A 19,245-nucleotide genomic window follows, 5' to 3' on the forward strand; every position below is an offset into this window, starting at 1 on the left:
TTTTTGCATAGACATGCAAAGAGAGTGTATTGTGTGTATGGTTTGGGAGTCGGACTTGGTGTGGCCTTACCTTGACATGCTGGGGGTGGGGCCTCAAAAAGCAAATGGGAATTGAGTCTACACATAAGCTCTGCCTTTCCGACCAGTGTGTATCCAGGTAAACAGCGGTACTTCACGATATCACCTAAAGCAGGGGAATAAAAAAGATATAGACATAGATACAGATATAGACATTAAACAAGTGTTTCTTGCCTCAGTGACTGTACAAGTAAAAACCCCATCATCATTTAATCATATTCAAAGTAAGTATCAGATTGTTAACTCTATATAAATACTAATGTAACCGGGATATCTTGTCCTAAAATAACTGTGATTTTAGAAATATTATCTAAGATTGTCTTTGAATAAACTGTAAAGTACACTGTTGCCTGGAGCTGTGGATGGGATTTCTTTACAAATATGAAAAGAGGAAACAACTACAGCAACCTTTAACTCTTTCAAAGTAATGTGATTATTTTATAAGGAAAGATCTGAACTGGAAAAACCCAACCCTTAGGATGTTTATTTTGTAAGCAGAAAGCTCCCAATCAGTTTACACGTCAGTTTTGTTGCTCCATTTTGAGTGGAGAAGTTTGACAGGCTTGCCATCTTAAAAGAGGTGGAGATCTACCACCTGTCAGGGAGACGCTTCAGATTTTGCCCAGGAGGCATACCGTGGCAAACAGCTCACAGCATGGTGCATGGAGTTCAAAATTGAAACAGAACAAACAACAACATTCAACCTTTCCTTGAGCTTCTTCAAAGATTGTCTAATTGGCTGTTAGACTGACCGACAACAAAGCAGGCGATGTCTCTGAGGTACTCCGTTCTGCCAGGTTTTGTGAATGTAAAAGTCACAGTACATGAACTCCAACGTTCTGAGGACTTGTGAGATTTCTGTGTATGATTAACACAAACTAGCTCCCTTTGGTCCTTAGTCTGTCACAAAGGATGGCTTCACCCTTGCTGTGAACAGGTGCAGGCCTTGTGCTGCTGTGGTGCAGTGCAAGTGGCAATAATTCCATGTCATCTTTGTAAATAAACATTTGGGAGTAGTGCTGCTCTCTGATCAGTGTTTGGAACATCATATCTAATCACATTTATTTTAATATGTAAGGGTCAATAAAAACGTTCATGACACTGGAATTTAACAAATGTACTAAATGTTTATTTTGGAGTCAAAACCAAAAAATCCCCTAAATCAGCTAATCATTCAAAAATCTTTTCTGAATTCAGAAAAATGTTGACTTTTCAAAAACTACGTTTTCTGCAGAGAAATGATTATACATTTTGCCAGAAGCATTTAGGTTCTGCATACCACTGGCAGGGTAATTTGCCCCTGCTCGAGTTCGATGAAATGACTGTTTTTATTTTAAAAAATTACAGCTCCTGATCTGAAAGGTCACCAAACCTATGAGCAAGATGCTTTGAGCAAATCACAACATAACACAGAGCTGAGGGAAAATGGAGAACCTGACAAGTGATTATTTCTCCAAAGAATTGATGTTTTTCGATAGCTTGGGAAAACATATTTTGTGTTTCATTTCCACACAGTACATTTGTTAGAAAGAGGCTGGTACAAGATGTGTTATGCATAGCTAAACACAGTAAAAATAAGACTGTGTGAATAGAATATTCTCTTTTGCAAAAGTGCCTCAGAACCTTGTGATTAAGTCCAAGTAGGTATTTAAATGTATTGTAGACTAGTTTGCTGGCTAACAATTAGAGCATTTACTGTAAATACCATTAAGACACCTTTAAAGATGCTGGAGGGCTTCTTTTCTCCATTAATGAAGCCAGCTGTTTACCCCTATTTGTTCTTAGCTACGCTAAACACATCCTAAACCTTACACTTACTTCTGCAGTGGGTGCAAACAGACAAATTACATAGAATTTGAAGCAAATCAGCATTCCTTGTTGTTTAAATCTAAGGATTACTAGAGGCCTGAAAAAGTTTTGAGTATTTCATAGAATGTCAAAAACAACAGAAAGAAATAAAATACAATTTCCTGTAGCTTTCTTATCTCTCTGTAACCCAACAGATTAATGTACATACGAAGGTTTTCCCAAGTTAGGAGACAATGCAGTGGTGAAAGAAATGTTAACCATGCTATATCATTCTTAATAATCAAATGATAATAGTCCTCCTGTTACTGAAGTAATGGTTTTTCTCTGTAAGTCTATCTCTCTATTGTTTCACGGTTTCTCACAGACCCAGATACACGTGTGCACACAGGGGTAGGCTGAGCTCAGCCTCACTAATAAAGCAAAATGAAATCAACGGTGACAGATCAATGTTGGCCTGCTATATTTAGATAAATGCAGCCCATTAGTGGAGTAATTTACAATCAGCAGAATAATGACCCCCTACATGCCTGATCAGGTGGTTTGTCATTCCTGCCAGGTAAGACTTGTTTTGATCTTAAGATGCACAAAACTAAATAAGGATGAAAATCCTCCCTAATTCTTTAGGACAAAACAATGTCATTGAAAAAGATGCTCAATTAGCCAAGCTTTTCATGCAGCTGGCCTGGTTTCAAAAAACGCTTTCTTTATCGTCAAAGAGTAATGTTATTATTTACATTATTTAACATTATTTTTACCTATCTTGAAGTCTTCATCTTCAAAGATCACCTCTGCGTTCTCCACAGCAGGGGGAGGAGGGCATTTCTTCAGGCGGTAGGCTGGAAAGAGGTGCAAAAAAATTGAAAAGGCACTGTAGATTTCAGTGGGAAAACACAAAAAAAGTAAAGTATCTCCTTTAATCATTCGATAATAATGCACATGAACCAAAGACATGAGAACCACGAAACACAGATCTTGATCTTCATTATATGGTTGCAAATGAGGTCATTGACATCGTAAGAAAGAAGCAGTGCAGTCGCCTCTTTCTCTCTGTAAAGAGCATTCATGTGGAGAATTGGACACTGGATGTGATTTGTGATCTTTATTATTTAAACTATCCAAGCAGTTCTTTAGAAGGCAGTCATGCTTGTATCATCGTGTCACAGAGGATATGACTTTGACATAAGGTTACTTCATGCCTCAAAATGTCTTAACTGCCTTGAACTGTAATGCTGGGGACTGTTTAGTGACCCTGAGCTAGGGTGTTAAATGTTGTGTGAGAAGGTGACCTTACCGCTTATTGTATATTGACATGCTGCTATTCATGAACAATACATAAGCTATTTAGCACGTGTCTTGCCTATGTGCAGCATGATCCATCTGCACATATGCTAGTCTGACAGATGAAAATGTAAAAGACAAAGTTTGTTTTATCCTGGTGTAAAAAAAAATACAGAATAAAATAATAATAATAATTTGGGCATAAACTGGAAGGAAAATGAGGAGAGAATGGTGCTGAGTGTTTGGGACTGGCCTTGTGGGTTCAAAGGCATATTGCATTATTCACTTCACAAGAAAACAACAGTATTGAACTAAATAATAATAATAATAATAATAATAATAATAATAATTGTAATATGATATCCTAAATGTTTACATGTCACAATTGCATATGGTTTGTATGTGCTCCTCAAAAGCAGTTGTTGAGCTGAGCGAAAGTAATTCACACTCTTAAGCAATAGGGTGTAAAGCTGTGACTGTGTCATTGTAACAAAACTCAAGAGCCAAAGTAACAAAGCTCCTCCACTAGGCACACACTACTTCAGATCCCTTTAGAAAATGGTTTTAAAAGACCATGAGATGGACCTATTCAGTTCAGTACAAAATGGTTTATTCCTAAACATAGTGAAGAGAAGCAGAGTGATGGAGATGGTAATGGAAAAGTGTAAAAGAAGAAAAGGCCATATTCTTGTATCTATAGTATGTTATTTACTTAAGAAAAGCATATAGGCTCTATTAAATATTTACTGACTATGGGACTGACACACTGATGGCATGTAGGAATATTATATTTAAAAAAAGTGCTTTAAAGTATATTGTAAAATTGTGGCTGATGTCTGTCACTCTACCTGTGTGTTCATATATGTCTCACTGTATCTGCAGTACATGCTGTTAACGAACATCTGAGTGTACCTATATAAAAGGTAAATGTGTTTGTCTACGTACCATGAAAGTTGAGAATGAAGAACCCCCCAGTTGAAAAGTCTGAGTGGAACCGGATGAAGACTTTCATGCTGGTACTGTAGGCCGACTCTAATGCAGTGTTGCCACTGAAGACTCCAAGCTGAGGACTGGAAGTATCCGGGCCGTCCCTGCATGTGAAGAGAGGGCGAGAGGGAGAATTGATCTACTTAAAGCAAGAAAAGCTGTTGAACTATCAAAGTTCAAGATAAGTGGAGTGAAATGCTAACTGACAACTCATAATTGTAAGAATTCTGAATTTCTCTTTCTAATGTTCTGTAAGAAGAGGAAGAAGAGAATATTTTGGGTCTGCATGGCAAAATCACAAAAATTACATGTTTTAATCATGTGTCGCCATACAGTATTAGAAAAGAATACATTTCAGGAGTGTCATTTAAGTATTCTTGTTATCATGCATATAGTGCGTAGGTACTATACTAGGCAAGATTTCACACTGTCTGTGAATCCTAAAAATGTTTCTGACATTCGAGAAATGACATTTCATGCCATTACATATGCAACTACATATAGATGCTTGAATCATCGTGACCACTACTGATCAAGTGAAGCAGTCTGACTCAGAGTAATATTCTGAATGCATTAGCGCTTTAACAGCATATGAAAAGTGATTTACAGATCAAGCATCTGACATAATTAACTTGTGTTCTGAACAACACTTTCACATTGCATGTGGAGCGGGCAGATAATGCTGGTGTGTAATATAGTGAACATTTATGTGAGAAGAATAATTAGCAAGTTATATTGATATATTGACACTTTAAGAAACCTGGGACATTACAATTTACAGTGAATAGATATTACACAGAATAAGCATAACCAATGTAAAATTACAGAGAGCTCATGGAAATAAATGAATAACATGGTACTGATTTACCTTATTACTCACCTATAGGTAACTTCATTGTGCAATATATACTTTTATCATGCATTGTATCTGCCCAGGTTCAACCTCAATTAATTTTGTCTGCAACAGTTTTTATTTTCTCCTACTATTGTGTGTTAATTATATATAGACTTTTTGCATTGATCCGCTTGCAAAAATTCACCCCCCGTCAGCCCAAAATATATTTTATTACAAATCTACAATTATCTTCAAAACTGCCTCTGTAGATTCCTTTTAATGGAAATCCATAAGTGTGATGAAAAATTTCTATGTGTTCAGGTGTGATTTGATTATTAAAATCATACTGAATAAACAAACTGCTGACTGGTGTCAGACACTAACAACGTGCTGGTGAATGTGTCTGCCGCGGCTGTAAAACAAAATCAGGTGTCGGGATGAGATTGGACTTCTTATGAACAGCTGGTTGTGCATTTGTTTTCACTGTCAGGATTTAATTACAGGGAGGAACAGAAACCAAAAGAAGCCCTTGCTTTTTAAATAAAACACATATCTGGTAAGTCCACATGCTTGTTCATTGCAAAAAATATTTCAGTTTTTTTCCCCTTTGCTTTGCTTTTTTCACCAATTTCAAATGAGTTCATTGAACAAAGCCCAAGGATTAAAGGCTTAACTTCACTCATTAAATATTGAATGTTGTTGAAAGGTTACATTTTCTAAAGTTCCTAAATGCCCAGTTTTAGGTTTTTAATGAACATGCCATTGGATTAAACAAGGGTTTTTAAATTTTAATTCATGAGGAGTGCCTGGGATCTCTTGGCTCCTTAATAATTTAAGGTCTTCTGAAGGTGTTAGAGCTCATTTGGAGAATCCAGAAATGTGCTTTTTGGGTCATTTAAATCAAAACTTTGTAAGAATATGTGGCTCTGTTTTTGCTTTTACTGAAAATATACAAACCCAAAAGCACTCATAGCTAAAATCTTACAATTGAATTTATTGAAAAATGTATTTGAGGTCTGTATTTATTATTTAAATGTATTTCTCCAAAGAGCAGAATTTTAAAACAGCTTAGAGAAAACCTAGACTCAGCTCGACCTTTCCCTCGCTGAAGTAAGAATGTGCTCCTGTGAAAGCCATTTAATGAAGTCAGTACCTTCAAGCCATAAGATGCTGGCAAACGAAAAAGCTTCTGGTATGAATATCAACACCCATGAGAGTGAATAAGACACATTTTAAGTGAGTCTTACCCCCGAAAATGAAGAATAAAAATAAGTTTGATTCATTAAGATTTAGCACTGTCTATTCATCCACTCTGTCTGACTACTACAGATGGTTGCCACAAGCGCACTGAGGTTGAGGATAGAGTGGGATTGGGAGGAATACATTAACACTGACAATGAGCAATAGTGGCCGACTTGATTCACAAACAAACAAATCACTTCTCTGTACAGTATAAGCAGACAACAGTTACAAGATAGACAGAACCGTGGATCCATCACAAAAACCTCTTTCTAAGAAAACAGATGTCTCTCATTTTTTAAATGCAGAAATTGCTAAAAATGTTCAGAAAAATAGCTTGCACCAAGAAATGTTAAGTAACAAATGAGTAGGGTTGGCTCTCCATCAGCAACTGCTGCAATTGGTAGATTTTTAACCAAGGAGCAAATATGAACAGCACACTATATAAACTAACAGCCTTCAGCATGTGTTGTAAAACTGTTATTGTTAATTAGATAATAATGCGATTAGTATATACTGTGAAATCATAATGTAATTAGCTAATGTAGGCCAGTCCATTTAATTATCTACTAGAAGAGCCTAAGGCTTGCAAACATGTTAAGATCATTGCATTTTATTTGCTAGTTTTATAACAGTTAAAGCTGTAGTCTGAAACTATTTATATTTTGTTATATTTACTAAAGTTGTCATTATGATTTGACAGTAAAATAAGATACAGGTCAGCTGTGTAAAAATCCACTGCCTGTGGCTCCACCCAGTGGCTGAAATTTGATTTGCAAGAATCCACCGCTCCCGGCTCAATACAACCAATCAGAGCCAAGGTGAGTGTCTGAGAAGTGTCAATCACTCTCGTGCATACGCTACTGGTAGCCCACCTCCCTTGCGCAGCAAGTACTGGGCAGTGCCCCTCCCCTGCGCAGGCACAGTGCCTGGCCTATACCTGGCAAGATGCTTTCAAGCCCAAACTGTAAACAATGGCGGAGAACAGACAACAACAATAGAGCTCAAGAATGCCCCACCATTGCCCACGTTAAAGAGAAGAAATAAGATGACTGACGAAGAAAAGCGGTGTAAAAAGAAAGGACTGGATCGAGCCTGAGGGAAAACAAGGATAAATATCAGAGTGTCATTTCAGAGGTGGAGGGAGCTGCGGGAAATTGAATGTGCTCATTCAAGTATTCTGACTAAGTCCACTTTTTTCTTAAAACTCCAGACTGTAGCTTTAATTAGACTGTGATGTACAGTACAGTTTTGGTTGCTGTAAACCGGGCTCAAATAAAATCTGGTATGTTAGTTTAATGGTGTAAAATGTATAAATCAATTGTGTGGAATTGGATGAACAAATGAAAAACTCTACACAATGATTTTAAATTTGTTTTAAAAGAAATATGGACAAATAATTAAAAATAAACGAATCCCTACTCTCCACAATTTTAATGTTCTGTCATACCAATATTAAAACCTTAAGCTTTGAATGACTCATGAGACCATTTTAAATGTTTTGGTTTTTTTTTCATCTGAGCCCTTACATCCCCACCACTTTTCAACACAAAATGACTTCTCGGCTGAAAAATATTAAACATTATTTCAAACGATTCTGTGATGTATCTTAAATGTCATCTTTTCTTGTTCAGACGGGCTGCATCAAAGTTGAGTGCTGGGATTTTCTGAGCTTGTCTAACTAGTTGAGTGAAACAAACAATACACTTCTCTATACATTTTCATCATTTCTACCTTGTTTTCTCAGAGATTCATATCTAGGATGGTTTAAATCATTAAAAAACATCAATGGAGCAGAATATTTGTAACGTTGATAAACCGTTTAAAAAAAAAAAAGAATACTGTGTTTGATTTTGTCACATGTGAGTGAGTAGACAGCCTCATAAACCACTGTGTTGCTCTGGTCTTAGATCCACAGCCCACTGTTAGAAATGGTTGAGTGATATTAGGCAATAAGCCAAACACAACTGGTGGTAGACCACAGAGACAGTTTGGCTTCAGTCCCTGACATCTGGATGCAGCCTGCTGTCACATAAAAACCCGGGGCATACAGGGCAGAAACCAGCAGACACACATCACTGAGATATGGATTATAAAGAACCCAGCAATGCACAAGGAAAAAGACACCCCTCGCAAGTTTGACTGATGAGAAACCAGAGCAGGAGGTGGCTGGTGAGGGAGGAAATCAGCATTACCACTGACAGCAGTGGTACAATGAATGATCAGAGTAGTCTAAGTGTATGCTCCTTAGATCATAAACTACAGTCGCTGACTTGTCTGAATTTGACTGGTGATTGTAAGAGTCAGCTCAACATGTACAGTAACTATGAAGAAATCTCAGCCAGTAGCTTTAATTTCGAAATTTTATTTCAATGTATCTATATCTTTTTCATTTGAACTTTAGCAGTTTTTGACATGCTTGTGTCATACATACTGTATATATTTTTGATTCCAGGGTACAGGAACACATGGCACGATTTCTATATTATGGCAGCAGACTTAGTACATGAATCCAGCAAAAAATGAATAAAAAAGAAAAACGAAACAAGACAACCACAATGGGAAACATATATACATACTGTAAATATTGAGTCATATTTCAGGGTCACAGAGTCATATTAAGATATTTACTACAAGCCCAAAACCTGTCCTAGGGGAAACATCTTCAATAAAGCATACCGTCAAAAGATGGTGTGAATGAAAATAAAAGAGAAATACTCCATCTTAGTCTTGTGTGTTGAACAGAGCTGTGAGTAAAAGTTTGGGTGGGCCCAAGAAGATTTTTTCAATTTCAAATTGGGCTGAGTCATTCTTAAGTTTGGGAATGGCTGCATCAAAACAACAATTGCTTTCTGTGGTGCAAAGCCCAGGATGCAGTGATGGTGTTCCTGCAAAATAGTGTCTGGGTGAACTTGTTTTGTGGGGAGGCGTGGGGGAGCCTTAAAATGGTTAAATCCACACAAAAGAAAAGATAAGAATACCATTAGGGTGGGCAACTTGTTATTTTTATTTGCTAGCTCAGAGGTTGTTGTCATTTTCTATAAAGACAGGAGTTTTGAAAACCCATGCAGATAGTTAAATGTAGGGAACAGTCACTCCTGGCAGTCTTATACCCATAGTCCACATCTATTGAGTCAGACTAGAATTGCACTAATCCATTCTTCAATTGCTGGGGCCTCTGTTTCCTTTCTGTGTCTTAAAATAACTCAAACTGTTATTATACCCAAAATATAACAGGAAATGGACACTGCAATACGTTTGGTAATTTTATTAATTCCATTTTCACCAATAATCTTTGTGCTTTAGCTTGCTCATTCAAATCTTGTTTGACTCATTTTGGGATCAAACTCTAAAGTTAACCATTACAAGTTCCAAATTTAATTAAAATTATGCTCCCAATCAATTTCTTATTAACCCAGCTGCTCACACAAGGCATATTGTGTTTCCTTCCATTCTATGTCCAAATGGATTCAGAAATCCAAACAGTCAAATGCTAAATCATGACAAAAGCAGTGGCCCCAATCTTAAGTTCATATGAGTACAATGAGATAGTCAGTTATCCAGTTTTATTAACAGTTAACTAAACATTGAAAGGTTTCAGAAGGCTCTTTCAGAAAGCCTATGTTCATAATCAAAATGTACTTTAATTGACTATCATCTATTGAACCTCTTACATTGCTCCAATGCTCCCCATGAAAAGCACATCAGTTTCTGTCTGCAGCCAAAGACTCACAAAAACACATTACTTAACACCAAAAGAAAATGAGATCGGATATAAGATCTGTTAAGGAAAGATGAGCAGATAATGCTTCTTTATCATAAAAGAGGTGGCCAAAGTCACTGATCCAAGTGACTTGATCTGTCTTGACAACAACTGGAGGCCAATAATAGCTGCCCCTGTACAAACATATAGTGCAGCTGTCTGGAGTCAAACAAAATAAATTGTTTATTATAAATATAATATTATTATAAATATCAGTAAAACCTAAAAGATACATTTTTTATCTTAGACAAAAGAAATTAGCAGATCAAATGCATAGAATGTTACCATGACTTTCACTACTCTTCTATTTACATGGCTGTACAGTCCCTCCAGAAAAACGCGATTATGCAATCGCATAATTCAATGCATAATCAGCCAAAGTCCGCATATTTATGCGGGGGCTGCATTTTTTCAAATACGGCGCACTTTCGCCGCATAAATTGCCGATTTCCACGCAAAATATGCAGGGCTTGCATGATTTCATAATCCCCACATTTTCGTTGCAAAAAAATCACATATATCTCAGCAGAAAGTTGAAGAATGTTGTGTTTACTTCAGACAAGAGCAGCCATTTTCCCGTTGCCATGGGAACGTTATGAAGCGACGTCATTACGCAACTTGAACACAATCAAAAGCTGCAAACCCCGCGATGAAGCCATGATGAAGCCTGCAAATCAGTCTCATTTGCCAACAAAAAATCATAATAGTTTCAAAAACCTTACAGTTGTAAGTATATTAGTAGTATGTAAATTTAAGTTACAGTAAGAGATTGCACTTTGTGCATTGGAAGCACTTATTTTAACAGAAGTTTTGTAAAGCTACCTCTGTAAAACAGGAAGCACATTTTATTTTTTCACATTTTATTTATTCATATTTACAGAAGTTGTAGCATATTCCTTTTGTAAAGCTACAGAACTTGTTTGACTCATCAATGATTTGTAAGTTTGAGCCATGTGTTTATTAAGGTCTGAAATAAAACAAGCTGAGAATTTAAATATTCCCAGCACTGTCTGTGATGTAGTATGCTGCTTATCATAGGAAGTAATAAGAAATGACTCTTTACATTAAGACATAGCATAGTGAGAACAGGGTGTTGGGGGAATCACTTTTTTTTTTCTTTTTCATCAAACCACAGTTTTTGCAAGTTCCCGCAATTTTTGCAAGTTCCCGCAATTTCATCGCATAAAATTGCATAAATATCCCGCATATTCCATCGCATTTTTTAAGAAAATGTGCCGCATAATCAAGGATTTTTGCCTGCAACAATCACAAAAAAACTCTGCATTTTTCTGGAAGGACTGGCTATAATGCAGGAGCAGCAGACCTTTGGATCACCCACTCTAAATCCATCTGAGGCCCTGGAAGGTAAATGGCATCCCACTGGGTCTGATAAAAACACTCCTCAGTTTGATGTCAGCCCCCAGTCACTCCCAAAGATATTCATGTGTTTGAGATATAGCTAGATTGAGCAGAGCAACATTCCAACACGTATGCACTAATCTTACATTACAGATGTCTCCTGGTAGCCTACAATCTATGAATGTGATTTAATAATTTTGTTCCACATGAAATGTGCTGAAAACACATGCATCACCAGAATCAATTTGCAACTGCAAAATAACTTGATGCCCTGTCTCTCCATGGCTATATCCATGGCTCTGGAGGCTGTCGAGATTGAAAGCGAGGAGTCACCGACTGTGAATGTATTACTTTCCCACTGCGGGCATTTCAGCTGCTCTCTCCCTTGAGCTTGACTCTTGAGTCTGAAAATGAAAGATTGACCACAACCAAACACCCAATATTTCTTTTTAAAACCAAACCAACATCAAATGAAGACAGGGCCCAAAGTCCTACCTGATCTGAATTTTCTTTCTAATAAAATCACAGGCCAATGTTATGTTTGACAGCAAACACTGTGCTGACCGAAGCTATTAAGTGAGAAATTTCTCTTGGACTGATCCAAACTTGTCAGATCCAGAGGAGTCCCGTTGGATTTGTGAACCCAGCTCCACCACTCCTTTCATTACATTTCCCACTCCCCACTGAATCTCATCATTACTGCCAGAGTTTCCAGAGCCCTCTCTGGGTCTGCGTATGGCCATGGTACTGAGTTAGATTGAATTGGTCAGTGGCCCCATTGTAAATGCATTACTCTCACACTCCCTGTATTACAGTCTTACCTCAACACTGAATCCTATTATTACTGCTGGAGAGTCAGTGTATGCATAGCACAGAATATGTATGTATTAGGAGTCTATGGAGCCGTGATCCCTGTGTATCAAAAGTGCCATATACAAATACATTTGGCTTTGTGCACCTTCCTTTATGATAAAGTCCCAAACACTTGACACATACTGATATATACCTTTGAACAGGCAAGACTGTGTTTGTATAAAGTAAAATATGAATAAAAATGCAATCAACACCTGGGATAAGGTTATCACTGATAAAATATATCCCAAAGACAGCCTGCATGAAAGAATGTGTGTGTGTGAAAGAGAGACAGAAAGAGATGAATAAAAAATAAAGCAATGTTGATACAACTTCACTATCTTCTTATTAGTGTGCAGGTAGGAGGCAGACTATAAGTACATTCAAAAACTTACCAGTCACTGATGCAATCAGTCCCGGGATAAAGGGTAACATTGAAAAGAAGCTTATGCATTTGTGTGGATGTAAGTGTGCATGTGCGTGTGCATGTACGTTCAAGTGTGAGCGAGCCCAGACTTACCAGACGGCGATGTAATCAGTGACAGGCTCCGTCTGCAATAAGGTAAAGTTGATATAGACTCCATGTCCGTGGGGAACAGTGATGAGCCAGCTGCAGTCTTGGGAGTTGGGGTACTCATTGGGGTACTGGGGTGAATAGATGGTTCCGTTTTCAGCTGTGACATTATAGCCACAAGGAGCTGTAAAAAGCAGTGTTGTAAGATTATCTGTTTTCAAATTTGTCACTTTTTCTATTGCGCCAGACACGCAAGGATCAGGAGAAGAGGACAAGAATAACTGTTGAGCTGAAGACAGTGAGGAATACAATTATCATCATTATTTGCAGTAGTAGAAGTATTAGCAGTGGTAGTGAAAAGAGCAATGATTGTGGTACTGATGTATGGAGTAAATGATCCGAGTGACACAGGAATATTTACTTTCTACTTAACTGCTCACATTGCTGGCTTGTGTTACCAATGAAAGATGAGATTTAATTTACTGAAATTCAATTAGGATAACAACATTTTGTAAACGTCTAGATTTTAAATTCACAACCAGTACATGAGAGATGAGGATGTCCTGGGGTAAAACCGATAATAACACATGTGCAACAACACAACAACAAAACAAACTAATAAGTACGTTTTTTTTTACAACATCAATCAACACATATTAAAACTATTACAAAACTACTCTTACCCTCACAGCGTGGAAACGGGTGGTTCCACTTCCTGTTGGTCCCATGCAGGCATGTTAGTACTGGGTGTCCGATCAAAACGTAACCGGGGTAGCACTGAAAAGTTACTGATTGGCCAGCGCCATAGTCACTGTTGATGATGTCACCATTGGGGAAAGGAAAAGGGTCCTGGCAGTTTTGAAGTTGATAGGCTAAAGAAAAGGATGAAGAGAATTGATTTCCAGTTTGGAAATACTCCAGTTTAATTGCAGATTCACCTCATTTTTAGGCAACAGGAAAAGGCACACAGGCACACAGTTATAGTCATATTAATAATGTAGTTGTGTATTTGCTCCTTTGTATTCTGGTGTGCAGTCTTACACAGTAGCTCTTTCCTCTGGCTTCCCAATTCCCGAAATGTAACTACAAAACAACAATTGCGATTCATTGCATTCAAACCATTTCCCATCTACAGCTAATGGACTTGAAAGGGCATAAAAAAATCTATGGCCCACTGAGGCTACTGGTTCGAAGTGCAGCAGCATCAATGGATCTCATCTTCTACACAGTTATCTGGCACGTGTATGCATAAAATTACAACACATTTGCTTGAGGAAATATCAGCAACACACCTCTATTAGATGTGCCATTGACAGAGAGCAAATGTGGCTGATTTTGGAAAACAAGTTACAAGGAGAGAGAAAGCAATAGCACTCAAGAATAGGTCAATTCGAACAGGGTCTGCAGCACTAGACAGCCCCTGAGGTGCAGATTGTGCAAAGAGGTCTCCCAGACAGTCTATGCTCACAGCAGCAGGGTCTAAGATGTAGGAGGGAGCAGCAGACAACACAATCAAAGCGCACGATGTGTGTAGCAAAACTTGTGCTGCTGCACATATTCCATGACAAGTGCCTTGTCCAGAGGGGAAACGCCACAAGGGATCCTTTGGGAGTTTAAGATACTGACAGGTATAACAAATATTGACAAAACTAACTGGACATTTTGGAAATGACAGATGCAAAGGATCCTATGTGGGAGCAGTATCGAGGGGAAAGAATGTGAGATGATTTAGAAACACTGTGGGCTGAAAGATTAACTAGAGAAAATGTTGAGATAATATGCCAGAGTTGTGCATATGGTAGTGCATACACTTGCAGATATAAAACTACAACCAAGAAGGTGAAATGTGAGCGTTAACTGAACACTTAAAACAGGCGGTATGGTGGCTCAGCGGTCTTAGCTTAGATTCCCAGCTGGGGCAGGGCCTTTCATGTATTTTCATGTTCTCCCTATGCTTGTGTGGGTTTCCTTCAGGTGCTATGATTTTCCTGCATCATCAAAACATGTATATTAAATTAATTCTCCCGCCGGTGCCCTTGACCGCGGCATCGTTTTACAAGTGGAGTCAGTTGCTGCGGGTGCGTGATGCCCTCATTTAACCCATCCCTGAGGATGATTCTCCTCTTCTCTCAAGCTGGCTTTGTTTTGAAACATCAGTTTGAATTTTCTTGTGTATTCACACTGTTTTCTTGGCTTACCACACATCACCTCTGTGGCCTTGAGTGCAAAATGTGAGCTTATATCACTGAGTGGGGCAGGGGTGAAAACATGCATCCAGGCTAGGAACTACCACTTGTGTCCATTCAACACAGTTCAGGGTACCATCATGAACCCCTGTGGGTACTGCATCCTCCCACCAAAGATCTGTGTTGTCCCTTGAAAAAGTTAAGCATCTGGTGCACCTTCATATGAGGAAACATTCACAACTTTCACATTCATACAAAGGGAATTAGCAGTGGCAAGGAATGCAATGTTAGGGGACTTGGCCATTGCAAATTGGGAGCAAAAGGAAAAAATAGTGTGTTCGTGTGAATGTAGGTTAGCTTATGTGTAAGTTAGTAAGCCTTGTTCTAGTTCTGCTGGCATATAGGCCCACAGTGCATCTCTTGTGTCTTTGAAGTGAAGCACTCAGGGCTACAAGTAAAGCCTGCTGGACAAGATGCCAGTCTCTCACAGGGGCTTACTAACAATCCATCTCTTTTAATGATGAGAGAAAAGCCATAAGGTTTTTTAAGTCTTTAGTGTGACTCATCCATGGATCAAAGCTCAAAACCTCATAGCAATACGTTTTTTCATCCTGCCCTTCATTTCTCTGAGTTGGGAAGGCTTTGTAATTCGGCAACTACGTTTGGATGTTAATTTATTCAGAACTTTTGAAGAGGCAATTTATTTTTTTTAAATCATTCAAGCAACCAAGCAACCCGTCCCTCAGCATCCCTTCAGGGGGTAGCTTTTAGCTGGAAGTGCCTGCAGTAACACCTCAGGGTTTATGGCCTTTGTGTCTGCAGAAATCCCTGTAATAAAAAGACCAAAAACAATCTCAATTTGTCTTAAATCCCATGGGAACTCACCTTGATAGTTCAGTTTGAACCCCGGCCTGTTCTCTGAGTGGTCACTGTAGAAGTGGATGATTGTCAGGTGGGTTGTGCTCAGCAGAGTTGGTGGGATTTGCGAGCCAGTAAACTGTCCAATAAGAGCAGAGCTGTGTTGTGGTCCAGCCCTGACCTCAAGGAAGTCATGGTTGTCTTCAGAAGAGAAGTTCTGGAACTGAATATGGGCTCCTATGATACAAACACAAAATATAATTGACATTACATCATGACAATATGACGATTACACTTAATGTGATTTCTATGGCCAAAGTAATTCTATGGCATATTTTCTATAGATCTGAGAGTTACTATTTTTACATTATTATACAGTAGACCAACTGCAATAGGTTCACAGTATTCTATACTTTCATATCTATTTTTATGACCATATCTTTATCTGGTACTGGTATATTGTTATTTTTATATCATGACAACTTGCACCAAAGATAGAACTGTGGTTTTGTTGTCTGAGACTATACCAATAAAGCTGTCTTGAATATAATTTTGTTGTCATTTGAGTATACTATTATCAGCCCTGAAAATAAAAATCATGTCTTATAATCTAAAACCTAGCTCTAATTACACAAAGGGACATGTATGTCACGCACATAAAAGAAAAACAATGTGCTATTCAAACCATCCGTTACTGTAATCATTAAACAGCACACACCATGTGTCAGCCTCCAATTAAACATGTGGTGAAGCTTTCAATAAACCATGTGTTACTGCTGCAGAAGAAGAAGGTCTGTGTTCCCTAACTACGCCAACAGTATACTAAGTACACCAACCATGTACTGAAAGTGATACAATCTTTTTAGGAATGCTCCTCCATCCCATAATACTTACCATATCCAGTTGGCAGGGTGATCTGCCAGGTGCAGTCCAGGTTGCCTGGGTAGTTTCCAGGGAAACCTGGACTGAGGATGACACCACTCATCTCAGACAACACCCCGCCACACCGAGCTGACAGCACAGGCACAGAAAACACTTTGTTACAACAGGCAACGCATGAGCAACATACAGTTCTAATTATCACTTTATCCTTTCTGCTTCAAAAGATAAAGGTTACACACCACAGCAAAAACAGAAAAAAAATGTAAGCAGCCAAAGGCTTTTGAGCAGAGGGGATTTATAGTATTGATATTTCCACTCATTGGCTACTTTATTAGGTGTTATGTGAGCTAAATGTATTTGAGAACTAATTTTTCGTTTTTATGTCCTGTCTACATGGACATATGGGACAAACATTATAGTAAAATGTCCCTCATTCATGTTGAATTCTTTTTGCTGGATGATTATGAAAAACTTAAGCTGTGCTTCAGGAATGGAACCCTTTCTGTAGCCGATTGTATTTTCTAAGCTTGGAAGAAAAGGCAGGACATTTTGTTGTAAAATAACCTGTAATTCTCTAATGAAATAAAATGTTTGACCACTGCACAACTATTGGTGTAAATATAATGCGATAAAATAATACAACTATACAATCTATTTTAATTTGCTACAACAACTCTGCAATACATTCTAAGTTAACAAAGTTTGCAATGTTCAGTTTTTTGAGGTATAGTCAAAAATCAATTAATCCTTTGTTTGTTTCTAAGTCCACTGACTTCACTGCTAAAACATATGAAATACAAAAGAAACAAAAAAACAACATTGAATGGCTCATTAAATATATTTATAGCAGAACAGTCGTATTCAGTGGCAAAATATACTGGTTTGTCTAATAAAAATACCACTGAGCGTATGGGTTTTTGAAATGTGTAGTATTTTTAAGATAATAGGGACATAATAATAATCGGGAAAAGGTATTGCTAGACTATTGGTTATTTGTCAAGTAGTCACAGTTAAGAGATGCCTTGTAGGTTAGGTTGTAGTAAGACTTTCTGGCAATTGTGTTGCATTACAGTTAATAAGATATAAAAAACAAACCAAAAAAAACAATGTAATTACCTCACTTAATTAATGCTAAATTAAGTTAAATAAACCAGTTATTGGGAAAATGTCAATTCTAGACTTCATCTGTGCTTGGACCATGAATTTCTATAAATCATTTACTTATGATGGGCTTGTATCAAAAATGTTACAACGGCAAATCTCTATTAACAGATGTGTACATGATCTGGTCGTGTAAATGACTGAAATATAAAATAATGGAATTGACATATACTGAATGCAGCTGAGTAAAGTTAGTCCTGACATGTCAAGGTTAATTCTAACTGGAACCGGCTTCCGAGACCTGCTTCAAGTTTTCACCAAAGATGGAATTATTCAGGCCTAAACACAAAAATCAATGTAATCAAGGTCCCTTAACACTGTTGCAGAAGTTAGGAAGACTTGGCCTTCAGCACCAGGTACAAAATTTAGTTTGTACTCTGCAGGTAAATTGATCCTATGGATCGCTGGCCCAATGTCAGTCAAGAAGTTTCTTGCTTCCATAAATCTGATTTCAAGGTGAAACCGATTAAATCAGATAGGCACATGCTCATATGATACATTATCATTCATTTAGAATGATACACTTATACTCATTTTAAAAGCATTCAACTGCCAGATTACACACTGAAGTGTAATCGATGACTCAAAGTTCTTTTTTTATTTCCCTCATTGAGTAATATAAATTCATCAAACCGTAGCTTTCCAAAAGTACTCTGAAACAACATGCGACCATGAACCTGAAAACACAGAGCCAAATATGTCTCACACATGCACTAAAATGCTTCTGTCAGTTGGCTGTGCCAGCCTGAAGGTTCAATGTCAACCTCACACCTGCAAGACATATTTCTTTCCCACTAGATCAATCATTCATACAGCAAAGCAATGTGTGTGTGTGTGTGTGTGTGTGTATGTTACCTATGCAAAGAGGAGGTGGGTAGTTCCATCGACGCACCGTCCCAGGCATGCAGGAAATGTGAGAGTGGCCCTGAAAGCGAATATACCGTAGGTTGGGTTCAAGAAAAAAAGCAGAGTTTACATCTTCTCAGGCAAAGTAACAGTGAGCAGTACGTTAGCCAGTTAAAAAGAAGCAGGGGGACATTTTTCTTTAGATTTACATTATATTTTGCAGTTTTGATGGTGGAAATACTAGCACTTTAATCCACAGGGGCCTTTAAAAGCAACAAAATATCAAAGTTCCCTGTAGTAGCTTTAACTATGTACCATCAATATCTAAAACTGTGTAGGTATATAATGTTTATTGACCAGTTTGCATGGTCGTTTACATTACCTGTAATGTGTACCCAGGTTCACAGGTGAATGCTACCACTTCATTGACCATATATCTGTCCCCCGTTTTAATGCCATTGGCAGGAATCATTGGCTCTGGACAGGTGGTAAGACCAACAGCTACAAAAAAGGGGAAAAAACAAACATAAACACAGTGAACAATTTGATAACTATTCCTTATCTCATCATTGACTCTTCTATGTAAACATTTCTATCT

The 19,245-nt window shown here is 37.9% G+C and overlaps 1 protein-coding gene across 3 annotated transcripts in view; it reads right to left on the reverse strand.

The window, feature by feature from the left end:
- Window positions 1-19,245, reverse strand: part of LOC115580272 (CUB and sushi domain-containing protein 1-like) — a 419,751-nt gene that overhangs the window by 56,088 nt on the left and 344,418 nt on the right. For all 3 annotated transcript variants that reach the window (XR_003983835.1, XM_030414457.1, XM_030414456.1), the window contains exons 40-48: window positions 19,030-19,148; window positions 18,657-18,726; window positions 16,653-16,769; window positions 15,786-15,995; window positions 13,398-13,586; window positions 12,721-12,898; window positions 4,111-4,256; window positions 2,643-2,723; window positions 71-184 (exon numbers count right to left, since the gene is read on the reverse strand). Coding sequence is in view for 2 of the 3 variants with exons in the window: in XM_030414457.1 (XP_030270317.1) it covers window positions 71-184; window positions 2,643-2,723; window positions 4,111-4,256; window positions 12,721-12,898; window positions 13,398-13,586; window positions 15,786-15,995; window positions 16,653-16,769; window positions 18,657-18,726; window positions 19,030-19,148 (1,224 nt within the window). In the remaining variant the exon portion in view is untranslated. The remainder of the gene's footprint in view (window positions 1-70; window positions 185-2,642; window positions 2,724-4,110; window positions 4,257-12,720; window positions 12,899-13,397; window positions 13,587-15,785; window positions 15,996-16,652; window positions 16,770-18,656; window positions 18,727-19,029; window positions 19,149-19,245) is intronic.

This window comes from Sparus aurata, chromosome 4 (assembly GCF_900880675.1).
Source record: "Sparus aurata chromosome 4, fSpaAur1.1, whole genome shotgun sequence".
NCBI lineage: Eukaryota > Metazoa > Chordata > Actinopteri > Spariformes > Sparidae > Sparus > Sparus aurata.